General features: G+C 50.0%; 1 protein-coding gene across 1 annotated transcript in view; it reads right to left on the reverse strand.

Moving 5' to 3' along the window:
• ALOX5AP (arachidonate 5-lipoxygenase activating protein) overlaps positions 1 to 11,872 on the reverse strand; it is a 30,672-nt gene extending 18,800 nt beyond the window's left edge. Inside the window, exons 1-2 of the mRNA XM_027116569.1 lie at positions 11,741 to 11,872; positions 4,677 to 4,776 (exon numbers count right to left, since the gene is read on the reverse strand). Coding sequence (XP_026972370.1) covers positions 4,677 to 4,776; positions 11,741 to 11,810 — 170 coding nt within the window. The 5' untranslated portion in view covers positions 11,811 to 11,872. The remainder of the gene's footprint in view (positions 1 to 4,676; positions 4,777 to 11,740) is intronic.
• Between the last annotated feature and the right edge of the window lie 3,998 nt (positions 11,873 to 15,870).

The following is a 15,870-nucleotide window of genomic DNA, read 5'->3' on the forward strand; positions in this document are numbered from 1 at the left end:
ATGGATGCGGGGCAAGCCTGCAGTGTCAGAGGCCGGCATGACATTGCACCAGCCTGAGGTGTGCCATGTGTTCTCCCGGGGAAGTTGTCCCTGGATCACGGGACCCTGCCAGTGGCGGGCTGCACAGGCTCCTGGGAAGGGAGGTGTGGATAGTGACCTGTGCTCGCACACAGGCTTCTTGGTGGCGGCAGCAGCATCCTTAGCATCTCATGCCCGTCTCTGGGGTCCACGCTGATAGCCGTGGCTCACGCCCGTCTCTGGAGCTCCTTTAAGCGGCGCTCTGAATCCCCTCTCCTCGCGCACCCCAAAACAGTGGCCCCTTCCCTCTTAGGCAGGTCCAGACTTTTTCCCGGACTCCCTCCCAGCTAGCCGTGGCGCACTAGCCCCCTTCAGGCTGTGTTCACGCCACCAACCCCCGTCCTCTCCCTGCGATCCGACCGAAGCCCGAGCCTCAGCTCCCAGCCCCGCCCGCCCCGGCAGGTGAGCAGACAAGCCTCTCGGGCTGGTGAGTGCCGGTCGGCACGATCCTCTGTGCGGGAATCTCTCCGCTTTGCCCCCCGCACCCTTGTTGCTGTGCTCTCCTCCGCGGCTCTGAAGCTTCCCGCCTCCACCACCCGCAATCTCTGCCCGTGAAGGGGCTTCCTAGTGTGTGGAAACCTTTCCTCCTTCACAGCTCCCTCCCACTGGTGCGGTCCCGTCCCTATTCTTTTGTCTCTGTTTTTTCTTTTTTCTTTTGCCCTACCCAGGTACGTGGGGAGTTTCTTGCCTTTTGGGAGGTCTGAGGTCTTCTGCCAGCATTCAGTAGGTGTTCTGTAGGAGTTGTTCCACGTGTAGATGTATTTCTGATGTATTTGTGGGGAGGAAGGTACGTCCACGTCTTACGCTTCCACCATCTTGAAGGTCTCCCGGCTGCCACTTTTTGTCTGTGCGATTGTGGGTGCATTTCCTAGCCTCACTGAGTTTCAGTCTCCTCATCAATTGAAGGTGAATGGAGACATGAGTATTTATGGATACCTCCTTGGCTGTTGTGAGAATAAAATGAGAGAAAGCAGTGCCAGGCTCATAGTAAGCATTCAATAAATGGTGGCTATTATTCCTCCAACCTCTTCCTTCCTATAACCCCCAATGGAAATGTCTTTCCTACTGACAAATTATTGTTATTCCAAATATTCTTTTGTGCCATTTTTTCTGCAGGACAAAACTGACAAACCCACTTGTCATTTCTTGAGGTCTTAACTACGAGCTACTCAGCAGATCTCTCAACAATTCACTGTGCTGTGTTCAATTGGATGCACCGCACTGCCAGTGTTTTTATGGAGAAAAGGATTCATTGCAATTTTCCCTTTCATTTTTCTCCACCTTTAGGAATGAGATATAGAAGCATTTAATGTTTTGCTAGTTAATTTGGGTTTATTTAAAATAAGTAAATATGGGAGGGATAAATTAGGAGTTTGGGATTAAAATGTACACACTACTATATATAAAATAGATAACCAACAAGGACCTACTGTATAGCACAGGGAACTATACTCAATATCTTGCAATAACCTATAATGGAAAAGAATCTAAATAAGAATATATGTGTGTGTGTATATATACATATATATATAAAACTGAATCACTTTGCTCTACACCTGAAACTAACACAACATTGTAAATCAACTGTATTGCAATAGAACTTTAAATAAATACATATGTAAATAAGTAAATATCAATAATAACAGTAATAGTATCAGTACTAATGGATAGAACCAACGTAGATGTACCACCTTCAAACCATTCACAAGTCCCTGCTACTTGGAAGTTGGTCCAGAGTGGATTCTGAGAAGTGTGGGGGGAGAAGGGACCTCAGGGTGTCATTTAGCAAAATGCATCTTGTGAAACACTAAACCTTTGCTATGCTCTAGAAAAAAAAAAAGGAGGGGTGTCTGTAGTTAAATAAGACCTCCCCTTCTTGTAGAACCAGGAATCACTTAGTACTTTAAAGTTTCTCAAAAGTCTTGCTGTACAGAACTTGTTCTTTTCTTTAACACCTGTTAACAGCCCATGAACTTGTAATCTATGGGTCACATTTTGGAAAATGACACATCTGCAGAGACCCATCTTCTCTCCACAACCTGTGCTCACCCACACTCATGGAGAAGAATCTTAGGTCAGTTAACTGAGACTTTTCTCCAAAAATCAAACTTTGACGGCTCTGGCTGCGCTCGTCGACTGGGAACAGGGCTTTGACCTATGCTTTAGACACATGAAGAGAGAGTCAAGGTCGAGATCCTTTCAACTCTCAAACCCTGACTCAGCTCTGCCCTCGAGGGAGATGGGTGGAAGAGCAGCCCACTAACCGAGGCTGAGTCTGAGCTGAAGGCCTCACCTGGCTGGGACGTCTGTTTACCAACAGCCCCCAAATCTTGAACTCTCTGTATCACTCAACAGTCATACTTTATGCTGAAAAACATGCATCAGCCATTTCAATCCACCAGCATCATTCATTCTTTCTGCTATTTTTCCCTTTATGCAGTCTCTAAACATGTATGATCCCACACCCCATCAACCAAGAGTTTTGATCCTGCAACCCTATGACGGGTGTATTTATGTACAAATTATATACACATCCTACTCTCAATCTGTATATTAAAACTGAGTAAAGTTCAATTTCTTATTTTTTAGATAGCAACATAAGATACATGTTCTTTTCTTCTCACACCCCTACGGCTCTTCTTGTGCCCCTCTTTGGTGCTTTTGGACGCCCCTGGAGAAGCTATCACTGGGGATGACTTTCTACCGGGCTAACAGGTAAGGCCCTTCCTGGTAGCTTCCTGGCTGGGGCGCACAGACTGGGGGCTCCTGGCGTCGCCAGCAGGCGGCAGCCTCTGTGTTGACCTTCAGCACCTTCCACAACCCACCTCAGGCACACACAGGGCGCTGCCAGCTGGGTCAGGGAGGAAGTAGTCTTTGTAACAGAACCACAGTAGTGTCTGGGCAACCTTTTAATTACAGAAAATTCCCCTCCTCTCCCTCCCCCCCCAAAGCTCCGACCTCTCCACAGCTCTCTCCCCTCCCCTCCCTCTTCTGGCCCTCTCTCGGGGGTGGGTAAGTGGGAAAGTCACGTGGGTTTGGGAGCTGGGCGGCAGCACCCATGCGGTGGGGACCCCCAGGAGGCACCAATCACCCACCACTCTCCTCTAGCGCCTTCGGACGTCAGGGACGCCACCTGGAGGCTGGCAGCGGGGACCAGGCGTCAGCGAGGCGTCTTCTGAGACGCAGAGCTAGTTCACTCCTGGGGGAAATGGCAGGCACCAGGCGGCCTGGCCTGCCCCTGTTCTTCTTCATTTTCGGCAGGATGGAAACTTAGCTTCTCACCCGGTACCGAGAAATTCCGCTGCATGCAGCCCTGCGTCACTTCTCCAGACGAGCCCAGCTGTGCCCCTAAGAACACGGGGCAGCCGGTGAGAACGTAGTGATCTGGGCGGGAAGAAGCTTCTCTTTCCGAACAGGTAGAATGGTATTCACGTTCTTTTGGATTCCACGTGGGGGGAGGTTCTGGCGTTACCCCTGACGGAGGACACTGTCTTTGCCCCTCTTGCACTCTTGCACGTGGGTGTGTCTGAGGGGACCTCTCCCATCTCCCCTGCAAACAGCACAGAGGGGCTGACGGCACCGCACACACTCTCCTCCACGTCCTGTAAATGTGAACATCTAATATGGCTTAAATCACATCCTTACGCTTCTTCGATGGATTCTGAGAATGAACACACCGAAGGTCCGAATCTTAAGATGGAAATCTCCCTGTAAGTAGTTCAGGAAGGGATTTCCTCGGAATCTGACTGCGCAGGAGTGCTGGGTCTGAGGGGCTGGGGCCGACGGGAGACAGAGGGGCCTCGAGGGGCTGCATTTGCTTGTGCTATTCCTGCCGTTGCTTGTGTGGGCACGACTCCCACTTTGGAAGGATCTCTGGAGACATCCAAGTCGCCTCCAAGCCGAGACTGAAGGCCAGCTCAGAGCTGCAGCCTCCCTTTCTCACAGGCCAATCACAGGCTCAGAGAAGCAGGTGACAGGCCGCTGGCTGAACCCTCTGTCTGAATGCGCTCAGCACGGAGGGAAATGAATGTTGGATTTGCATCCCACGTAGCACCCGCCTCCTTCACCGAGTTCTTCAGGTGTTTTCAAACAGCCTTTTCATTCGGAAGGCAAGCAGCAGAGGTGGGGAAGCCATTGCATAATTCCCCCATTCTTTCTGTTCTGGTTGCACCAGGAGACCTGGCTCAGGAAACGCACTAGAGTCCCCTCCAGACCCCATCGAGGGGACCAGAGGGGCTGCGGGCAGCTGCCAGCTGGTCCTACCTGCTGCTTCCGAAGCTGGCTGGTGAGCGACGGCTGGTTTTCCCGGCAGCCCCTCTGGACTAACGCCCCAGAAAATCGGTCAACTCCACGACTGAATGACTGGCTGAGAGGTCCCCGAACAGGCGGAGCTCCATCCCGCCACGTCACAGCCCCGCTTCCTCTCTTTTACACACCAGCACTTGCTAAGATGATGAAAAGTGCCCCCAAAGTCTCCCAGGTGAAGTTCAAGCTTCCCTGGGAACCTCGCCTCCCCGGCCTTTGGAAGGTTAGCCCGGACAGACATGCAGCCCCGTTCCCCCTCTCTGTCAGTTAGCAGTGTCGGGGTTTGGACTCACTTGGCAGTGTAGACCCGTTCAAAGGCAAGTGTCCCCGTCCTCTGGAAGCTCCACCCATTATGGGTCTTGCTCTCGTGCTCCAACTTGTGGGCAAAGAACCCTGCCAGGGGGAAAGGTTTGGATGTGGTTTATAACGGGGAACATCCACAAGCCTCGTATCCCATTATTTTACTAGAATGTTAGACGGTTCCTTAACGTGACGTCTAAAGAGCCCTAAATGTCCTCCATCAAATGTAACTGAGCAAACATTCATTCAGCAGCTACCCTCCATTAATCACTGCATCTGGTGTTGGTGACTCAATGGTGAGTAAGACACGACCCTCACTTTCAAGGATCCGACAGTCGGAAGAAATAGACAACCAAGTAAAGAAATTACACTATAGAGTGACTCGTGCTAAGATCAGACTGAGTGAGAATACAGAGCCATCGAGGGTCCAAGGGGGCAACTTAATTCAGTGTTTGGGACACAGAAGGATTCCTAGAGGAAGTGATATTTAAGATAAAATCTGAAGAACAAGCGTGGCAAGCAGAGGAGACCACTCCACTCTAGTGTAATGACATGTGCAAAGGTCCAGAGGCAAGAACCTCTGGGGTTCAGTACATCCAGCTTATTGGTGGTGGGGAAGTAGAACCTGGTACAATTACAAATGAGACCGAAGAGGTAGGTGGTGAATTGTTCTTTCAATGACATTTCTCTGTTATCACTTGCCATGTGCCAGACACTCAGCTTACGTCTGAGAACAAAACACACAAAGAGCCTTGGCCTGAGGAGCTGGAGCTTACGTTCTGGCGAGGATACAAGAAGAGAAGACAGACCACACACAGTAAACAAAATGCAAAAATTAAAACGACACAGTGTGCCAAGCTGTGGACAAAAGAGAAGGCACAGCACGACAGGGGCCGCTGTGGGTGCAGACAGGGTGGCCGGAGGGAGCCCCAGGGAGAAAGCAGTAAGTGAACCAAGGCTGAAGAAGACGGTGGCTGAGAAGTGCCTGCCGGACTTAGCAGCATGACCGTGACCTTGAGGACAGCCACGTTAAGAGCTTCTGAATTTATTTCCATCTTGAGAGCAACAAGGAGTTACTGACAGATGTAAGTTGAGGAGTGGCATTGCCAGAAAGCCACTCTGTCTTTAGCATGGTGAGTGTTTAAAGGGGTGAGACCCAGGACAGGGGAAAGACAGAAGGGAGCTGGTTAGGGTGATGCTTGTGGGATTAAGAGATGCTGAGGGGACAGAGTCTGTAGGCTGGATGGTGGGGATGGCGGGATAAAGGTCTCTCCCTCCCTCTCTCTCTCTCTCTCACCCCTCCTATTTTATTCCTTTCCTCCTATTTCAAGAGTGAGAAAGGGAAAAGTGTGATTGTCAGGGACCCACTCACAGGGTTTCTTTCCATCAACTTCCTCTTAGCCTCCTCAAAAAGACATGAAAAGGATGCCTTATCCATTGTGTACATGAATAAAAGTCTTCACGTTTTCCTTTTTGTCAAGAGTACATTCCTCTCCTAGAACTGTGCCCGTTTTGAGCAGAGCTGCAGGGCTGGCTTGTCTGAGGGCCCTCTGTTAGGCACTGGACATATGCTCCTTTATTGGGCCTGGCACCAGCTCTGTGAAGTGGGTGGTACTGTCCCCACTTTGTAGACAAGGGCCCTACGGCTCAGGGAGGTTAAATAACTTTCTCAGAGTCACTCCACTGGGGAGCAGGAGGTTGGGATTCAACTCCAGCTGGGCATTCGAGGGTGTGGTTATCCTCCTACTATCACATAGAAGCTCACTTCAGGGATTCCATCAACTACACAGGGTTTAAGTATCCAACTGTCCACTCTGGACGTCCCTTCTTACCATAGAATACAGTGGAAAATTCTGATCATTGTCTTTCCAGAACCCAAGGTGACACCCCTTGCCCCTGAACATGTAAACAGAGACCGTTTAAGAAAGTCTGAGGTTATTTCTGCAACCAACTGCACAGCGTGGCCGTCCCTCTCCGAGTCTGCCTCTCTTCTTCCTCTCCTTGCCTGAGAACAAACCCCTTCCTCTTTTCCAAGCCTTAGCCCTCCTCCTGCAACCCTGACACTGCTTCTGCCACCCTCTTCGGGTCTTTGTTCATCAGTGTTTGCCCCATTTCCTGAACCTTCAATCTCTGTTTTCCTCCTAATCCTTACCATTGAAACACACTCAGATCTTTCCTACCCTCAAAACAAAAGAGAAACAAGCCTGCCTTTAGGGTCTACCTCCCCCTCCTTCTAAGCTACACTTGAAAGAGTTGGGCCACCTCTGTCCACTCCTCCAAACACTGACACTCCAACTCTTATCTTCCTTGACCACGTTACAGAAACTGTGCACGCAAAGACCACTCACACACTTCTCTGGCTGCTAACATTAGGCCAAAACAGAGAGACAGAGAGAGACACGGAGAGAGAAGCTGCAACGGTACCCCATGCTGGGCTCTGCTGGCTACTCTACCTATGGTAATTATCCCAGGCAATACCTTCAACCATCACACATAGAAGATATTAGTAACTCCATCTCTCTGTTGAGGAAACTGGTGGTCAGAGAAGGTAAATAACTTTCTCAGGATCACATAAAAAGCTCTTGAGAGTTTCATTAAGTTAGTATGAGCCAGCAGCGTGATACGAAAGAACAATTCACACATCCATTATTCTAACAGAACTGCTGTCTGAATCTCGGGAACGGTTTCCCTCCATGGAAAACACCCACCTGCATCTTAGAAAGAACATGGCAAGTCGGGGAGTGGGGTAGGAGGGGGAACCCAATGACAAGGGACTCTGGAAACCAAGTCATATGAGGAATGATACATTGAAGAAGGGATGTTACAGGTGACTTCGTAAACACAGAAGCAGCAGGCACAGTCTAAGCTTTTCCAAAGAACAGACACACCAGTGGATAGAAATTATAAGGCAGCAGATTTCAGTTCCATATAAGAGAGAACTTCCTGAGTAGTGAGAGTTTGAATGAATGAATTCGAGACAAAATACACTGTGTAAAGGTCTACCCTTTGGAGCAGGTTTGAGTCCCAGTTTCACCATTACTGGCTCTGGAACCTCCAACCAATGGTCTAAACTCTCCAAGCTCCACTTTGCTTACCTGTGAATTAAGCCAGGACATGGAAGCAACCACTGACAGGTGAATGGATAAACAAGATGTGGCACATATATACAATGAATATTACTCAGCCATAAAAAGAAACGAAATTGAGTTATTTGTAGTGAGGTGGATGGACCTAGAGTCTGTCATACAGAGTGAAGTAAGTCAGAAAGAGAAAAACAAATACCGTATGTTAACACATATATATGGAATCTAAAAAAAAAAAATGGTTCTGAGGAACCTAGGGGCAGGACAGGAATAAAGATGCAGACGTAGAGAATGGACTTGAGGACACAGGGAGTGGGAAGGGTAAGCTGGGATGAAGTGAGAGAGTGGCATGGACGTATATACACTACCAAATGTAAAATAGATAGCTAGTGGGAAGCAGCCGCATAGCACAGGGAGATCAGCTCGGTGCTTTGTGACCACCTAGAGGGGTGGGATAGGGAGGGTGGGAGGGAGACGCAAGAGGGAGGAGATATGGGGATATATGTTTATGTATAGCTGATTCACTTTGTTATACAGCAGAAACTAACACACCATCGTAAAGCAATTATACTCCAATAAAGATGTTTTAAAAAAATTAAAAATAAAAACAAAGAAATATAATACTATATATTTCATAGGGTGCAAGGATTAAATGAGATAATATTATGCCCAGCACCATACTTGACACAAAGCAGATTCTCAATACACTTAACAATGGGAAGGGCAAGGCCAGTGCATTGTGAGCCCTCCGTCAGGGGAGTGTTCAGTAGGGGCTCTTGAGGATGCTGTAAAGAAGATTTCTGCTGTCACCATTCAGGCCTCCGCGCACGAGGCCTGGGTCCCTCCCCGCAGCTCACCCTCTCCTCCCAGTCTAATTAGTTTGGCTTCCTATGGAAATCACTCTCTCTAAATCTGTGTTTCCCAGGTTTGCTTCATGGCCAAGCTGCTGGCACCTTGGCCAAGAAGTTGGAGGCCCTCTGGGTGCTACGCATAGGAAATCCATCTCTCTACACTCCCTGGGAAACCAGGTTTTGGCAGTTCTGGTCCAGGTCTCTTGGAACGAGGTACTCTAAACTTGGTCTGCATTTCCAAACGTGGGTTCTGCTGGATCAAGCTGGAAGAGGGCCACGAGCTCAAAGATCCTGATGACTAACGAGCGTCTGGGAGGCAGAGGAGGAGGTTCCACCAGGCGGGTGGGCTCTGGCCCTTCCCCTGGGGAATCGGGCTCACACAGTGTACCGAGAGCGCAGAGCTCTCCAACACTGTCACAGACACGGGGACTGACCTCCTTGTCTTGGGACAAAGACAGAGTGTGCCACGCCTGGCAGCAACATGTGAATAGTTCCTAAAGCTAACAGAAAGGGCATCCAATGTAACTGGGGTAGGACAGAGTTTTTGCATATTTTCCGCACTCAATAAGGTAGACCCGTGGCTGCAACATCGAGGTTAATTAGAATTGCAAAGAGAAGTTCTGGACCTACATTTGGACCTTTGTGTTTGCCTAAAAACTCAACGGTTAAAACAGGTAGAGGTGTTACCTTCCAAGTCATTTGCATTGTTCTTGTTTCCCTGCACGGGCACATTTAACAGTTAGAAACAAAAAGTCCTCACAGGGTGATCTCAGCATCACACGGGAGCCCTGGTCTCTGCCTCAGAGGGGAGCGGGGCTGATCCTAAGCCTCTGAGCGGGAGGCAAGGGCTCCTTCTGTGGCTTCAAAAGGGCAGCAGCATGTCTTCTCCCCTGAGCGCGGGTGGGACAACGCTGTGAAAGGGAATTGGGGGGATTGGATGGGGAGGGACAGGGGCTGTGATGCTGGGGCCGTGCTGTCCACACCGCTACGCGTGCGCTCCAATCATCTGTGTGCCCAGGATGAAAAGTCTCCAGCCCAAAGCAGTAGCTCGTCCACACTTGTCTCTCCCCCACCAGGAAGCCTCTTCAGTTCACGGGACTGTGTCAGGGAGAACACTGTGCCCTGTCGTTATCTATCTGAAATGGCTGGCCGAAAGACTGCGGTTCAAACTCAGACATGCGGCCATCTGTAATCTCTCCTCCCCCTTTGCACCGAAGAAGAAGACTTAATCTCACCTGCCAAAGATAATTAGAAATCTCACCGTCCACCTCAAGTCTGCTCCGGGTTTGCTGTGCTTCTATGGAAAAGCCCGGGACCCCCTGGACAGACCAGGGCCAGGTCCTGGGGCATCTCATGATGAAAAGAGTCTGTTCTCACGGGAGGAGACCCTCCAGCTTCCCCCGACTCGGCCTGGACCAACAGGGAGCAGCTCAGGGTGCACTCGAACCTCTGCTCAGCCCCATCTGCACAGGCGGCCGAGGGGACCCTGGCTCCCGTCCACTGTCACCGAGATTGACAGGTATCCGGGGGAGGGCCGGAGGGGGAGAGCTGAACAAGCGGCGCCCACCTGCACCCATACAACTGCCTCCACGGGCACCGGAAGCATCACTGCAGGCTTCCTGCTTACCGCCTGCCCATCTTTTCCTGCCAGCCTTTCCTTTCCTGGGAGGCAGGAACCTAGCTTTCTTGTTCACTGCTACATCCTCATGGATGCGGGACCCTTCCTGGACAGAGCAGGGTCCCTGTGGGTGTATGCAGGTCCAATGAATGAATCCCTCGGTGACTGACAAGACTAAGGGAGCCCCAACATGAAACAGCAATGGCCTGAGACTGTGGCAGCCTCAACCGGCCCCTCGTCCCCTCTCTGAGCTGCAACTCGCTTGTGTGAGATTTAGAATGAAAATGTTTGGGTCAGAAAGCTGTCAAGTGCTGTTCTGGACACCAGGGGGGGAAAGTGGCGGGAGGGCTGGTGGCGGTGGGATGAACTGGGAGATTGGGATTGACATATATACACTGATATGGATAAAATAGATAACTAACAAGAAGCTTCTGTATAAAAAATAAATAAAATAAAATTCAAAAACGAAAAACAAAACGTGTTGTTCCACGGAGGAAACATACTCGGAGTATGCAGAGTTGGCCACTCTCTGGTGCGGGGAGACCACGGGCAGCCTCCCCCATCACCAGCCTCTGTCCACACTCGAGTTGGGGGAAAATATCCGAATATGCCCAGTTGATTGAACACCCAAGTTTCCAAAGTGTGCCAGGGTGTGAACATTCAGTAATTACCATTAAGTTACAGCGCCGCCCTTCGTCATTCCTCTCCTTTTTTCTCTATCTTCGTAAACTGCAAAGCCCAAAGACACTGGCCGTACTGATAGAGAGAGCCTGAGGCAGTCCTAGCTCAGAACTTTAAAGAGAAAGTTCTACCCAGTCCTGGCGTTTTCAGTTCTAGGTCTCTTGCTTGGTTTAAGTGATAGCAGAGTTAATGGAAATGCAAACCCCAAACAAGAAAATCCTCTCCGGTCTGTCTCTCCCTTCATGTAAGTACGTAATGCCTACCAAAAAATGCTTCAAAAATTACGCATTGCTAGAGAAAAAGAAAGTATTGCAAAGGACATGTTTCTTCAAAAGAAAAAAGAAAAAGCAATACCGAGGTAAAATAATGTTAAGGTGAAATCCCCCTCACACCACACAAATTTCCTTTTTTTTAGCCTACAGGTGACAGGTGAAGAGCGCCCAGCTGCAATTAGTAGAACCCAGCGTCTGGGTGAACATATATCTGATTGTCCCTTTCCAGCCTTCCTGCCCTCCAACTGGTCTCTGGCCACAGTAATTCATAGTTAAAATGCTGATTGCAGATACTCCAGTGACGGTTTTTTATACAGTTTGCTGCCCTGGCTCTACAGACATGATTAATCATCCCCATTAAAGCGAAAGAACGATTGGGAGAAGGAAAAACCTAAATTCATGCAGAAAGGCACAAACCCCTCTACATTCAAATAAAGATACAAATACACATAAAGACAAAAGTGTACACACACACACACACACACAACTGTGTAAGCCTGACTTTCAAACAACTACAAACAAACTCTACCCTGAGGGAGGGGATTCCCTTACCGTTCTGGACTACACTGATGAGGGTGACGATGGCCAGCAGGACAATATTGCCCAGGGTTTCGTAATCCATGTTCGTTTCAGGCTCCCAGCAAGGACTGAGCAGCTCTGTGGCACCCCAGGCCCGCACTGTGCAGGAAGGGGAAGTGAGGGCTGGACTCTGCCTTTCATCATTAGAATTTCCAAAGGTCCCAGCGCTTCTTCTTTTTTTTTTTTTTTTTAAATAGCCACCAAAGTACCCTGGCTCAGCGTGTCCTGCCAGAAGAAGCAGGGCTCAGGAGACAGGCAGGAAGGGAAGAAAAAGTGAAGCATGTTTTTTATTTATTGAGCACCTAAAAGGTCTGTGTCCAGAGTACTGTCTTTCTTTCTTTCCTTGAATCCCTCGGAAAAAAATAACTACTTGACACGTGGCGGGGTGCAGAGTAGCGACCAAGTAATAAGCCCTGGATGAACGAATGAATGATGATGAGGTGGACGGCTGATGCCTCTGTTTCCACAGGAAACAAGCAACAAGAGAATTAAAACTAAACCAAAGAACTTAGATAAGGAGCAGAAAGACGGTCACCTAGGAAAACTTCCACACAGGAAGGATTGTTAACCACTGGCTTCTCTGAGGTAATTACTGAGCTACTTCCCTGGAATCTTCTCAGCATAATAATAAGAGTAGAGAGAAGGTGTAAGAGGGAACCTGCTGAGTGAGGTAAGTGGTGGCCTGGCATCTTATAGGACAGTTTTCTGCCCTTGGAAGTTACACAGAAAATGCAAGATTCTGCAAACTTCATCCCAGCCTCAACATCTATTTGGCAGTGATGAAGAAGAGCTTTTATCAAAACCTCACTTCGAAAGAAAACATTGGGGGACTTCCCTGGCAGTCCCGTGGTTAAGATTCCACGATCCCAATGCAGGGGGCACGGGTTTGATCCCTGGTCGGGGAACTAAGATCCCCGCATGCCACACAGCCAGAAACAACAACAACAAAAAGAAAGAAAGTAGAAGGAAAGAGAACATGGGCCACTCTAGTTAGTGGCAGCAGGATTTGCATCTTGCTGTGGGAGAGGCCAGCGTGGGGAAGAGATCACACAGTCCTCATACCTAAAGCAGCTGAGGCCAGCTTGAGTGAAAGAGGTCCATGAGGGTCCATGGAGGACCGAAGCGTTTGGAGCTTGGATGCACAGAGGCCAGTAGCAAGGGCAGCCCTGGCTGGTCATGATGCTCTTGAGAACTCTTGCTGAGTGCCTGGGGCACTTCACAACGTGTGGAATCTTTACAAGATGGCTTAGGGGCTGGGCGCTGGCAAGATTTGTGTGTTCACCTCAACGAGATCTCATCTGTAAGTGTCAGGGAACGCTTAGGTCCCAGTAGACAAGGGGTCTGGTCCCCATAAAGTGTTAGCCCTTCTAAGACCCCTGCTGTCTTAGTGACAGTGCATCAGAAGTGAAGTCCAGGCTCCTTGAAAAGTACTCTGGTTGCACACAATAGAAACTTAGCTCCAGCTAGCTTGGGCAAAAAAGGGAAATTTATTGACTCAAAGAATCCAAGGAACTGAACAACCAAACACTGAAAAGAGGAGAGATGAGGTTGGGCCTCTCAAACGGAGTTCTCTGTCTCAATCTCTCTCTTTCTCTCTCCACTTTCTCACAACTCAGCAGCCATGTTCTCTCTGCAGACCAGTTTTCTCCACAGTGGAAAATACCTCCACCTCCAACTCTGGAGTTTTATGTCTTACAGCTCTGTCACCTGTAAAGGGCTGACTCTTCTCAGTGAACTATTAGGACAATCCCATTGGCCCCAGGCTGGTCAGATATCTACTCCTAGGACCACCAGACAGCAGGAAAATGAAAGGACCTGGTGCTTTCCACAGTTGTCACATGGTTGAGGGACACTGTTCCATAAAGAAAGACTGGGGCAGGGTAGGGGTGGGGTGAGGAGTGCCCGATGTGTCTGCTGCTGTGTTGTGACTGTTCACCACTTATAATCCCAGATTGTAAACGCCCAGCTTTAAAGAATTCTCTGTATCTTACAGCCTGATGTCTTTAAGGCTCATCCTGACCTCCTTCTGCTCCAGTGTTAATGTCTGTGGCGTCTGAGTTTGCGCAGGCACACAGAAAACAGCATCAACAGAATCCTACGCGGTCAGCCCAGGGCGTCTGTGGCGATCTTGCCAGGTGTCAGGAACGCAGGAAAGCAGGAAGGAGCAGCCTCTTCGGCTTGTTCCCCGAGCCTCAGGAGCCCCGCAAACAGGATGGGGCGCGGGGGCGCGGAGCGGAATGCCCAGCCATCTCCACTTTATAGAAGGCTGAGAAGGCGCCTGGGAAGAGGGTCACTCTTCGCGTGGTGGGACCTACACGTCTGAGCTCCCGGAGACACGCCGCTCGGGCGGGGCGCGCGTACAGGTGGAGCGAGTCCACTTCACCCAGGAGGAGAGCGTTTTAACAGTCAGCCGAGCTGGCCATTAAATTACAGCGTGCACATTAAGATTCTGGCTGCGGCTACAGAGGAGCACTTATCAGAGGTGAAGCCTCTGGAAATGCCATTCATCTCAACAGAGAGCTGCTGAGACAGAACAGAAAGAGAGGGACGCCAGGGGCACGGGGGAGGAGCGCGCAGGGGGCGCGAGGGGCGCAGCGGCCCGCGCCGGATGCCGAATTCCTAACAGAATGGTCTCCTGGCCTGGAGCCGGCCCTGGTCCGGCCAACACCAGACCAGACCCATCCTGGACCCAAAGCCCTGAGCAGCTGTGTCCTGGGGACCTGGCTTGTGCATGTGCAGTTCAACACACCGCTCTGGGGCCAGATAATCCCTCCCATTGCCCAGAAGAGGAGACTGCGCTGCAGAGCGGTTAAACCACAGGAAGCAAGGGGCAGACCTAGGATTCAAAACCAGGCCTGTCTAGCTTCAAAGTCTGGGGTGTTATCCACCCCGAATGCTGCTTCTGGAATAGTTTTCAGAGCTTGGGGCCCCTGGTCCTTCTGCATCCAAATCTGGCAATCCCCTCAGGGGCTAGTGAAATGACCAATGGCCGCTCAGCCCCTAAAGAGTTTTGTTTTTTTTTAAGAAAAGAAAGAAATTAACATATTTCCGGACACCTGACCGTTAGTAAAGGTAGTTGAACGAGAAAGAGCCCACAGGTCCCGGCTGTAGGCCCAACACCCTCTCCTCCCGGACCCCTGCTCCCAGCGTCCTCGGTGCTGACACAGACACTGCACTTATCCATGTGTGACAGGTTAGTTGGACAAATGCGCTGGGAGTAGGGAAGAATAATTAGCACGTTCATTAATTAGAGTGCAGTTAGTAGCTTGACTGTAAAGACAACCATTTGTCAACAGAGATCAGGACAGCCGGGGCCAAGCAGCGACTTGGGGGCAGCAATTCACGGAAAGCGGTGGCACTGACCAGCTGCTATTAAAATCCATGGGAGCTGCGGCTCATCCACTTAGCGTCAGCGCGCCTCCATCACCGTGGCAACACGGGCCCACTTCAGGCAACAACATTCATGCATCCTTCATCTCACCACGGGTGGGTGGCATGTTGCCGTTTCATGACGTCTCTCGCCTTCACTTTCTGGCCAAGGAGGATTTCCCCGCACATAAACGTTGGGAGTGAGGGAGAGGGCGCAGAATGCCCCCAGGCTGCGGGTCAACTCTAGAGGGGCATGCGGATATAGCCCAGGTCTGTAGGCACACGCTGGAGGTGGCTACACAGCAGTTCCTTTGAATTTCAGTTAATCTAAAGAATATTCAGACCTGGGATTCCCCTGGCGGTCCAGTGGTTAGGACTCTGCTCTTCCACTGCAGCGGGCAGGGGTTCGATCCCTGGTTGGGGAGCTAAGATTCCGCAAACTGCACGGCGCGGCCAAAAAAAAAAAAAAAAAAAGAATATTCAGACCAGTATTGATCTGAATGAGAAGTGATAGGAGCAAAGATCAGGCCACAGTTTGTTCCAGATGTCATACATCGGTAGTCTCCAAGAGAACCAATCAGCCTGGTTAAAGTGTCCTGTCTTCTTCCTCGACCACAATCAGATGGCCTTTCTTTATATGAACAGCCCGCAGTTCCGAACCGAATTGAGTTAGATAGAGATGAGTCCTCGTGCCTTATACAGATGAGGAAATTGAGGGGTAGTGAGTACGCTAC

The sequence above is a fragment of the Aethalodelphis obliquidens genome, unplaced genomic scaffold (assembly GCF_003676395.1).
Source record: "Aethalodelphis obliquidens isolate GAN/ISIS:26980383/991018 unplaced genomic scaffold, ASM367639v1 scaffold16, whole genome shotgun sequence".
Taxonomy (NCBI): Eukaryota; Metazoa; Chordata; class Mammalia; order Artiodactyla; family Delphinidae; genus Aethalodelphis; species Aethalodelphis obliquidens.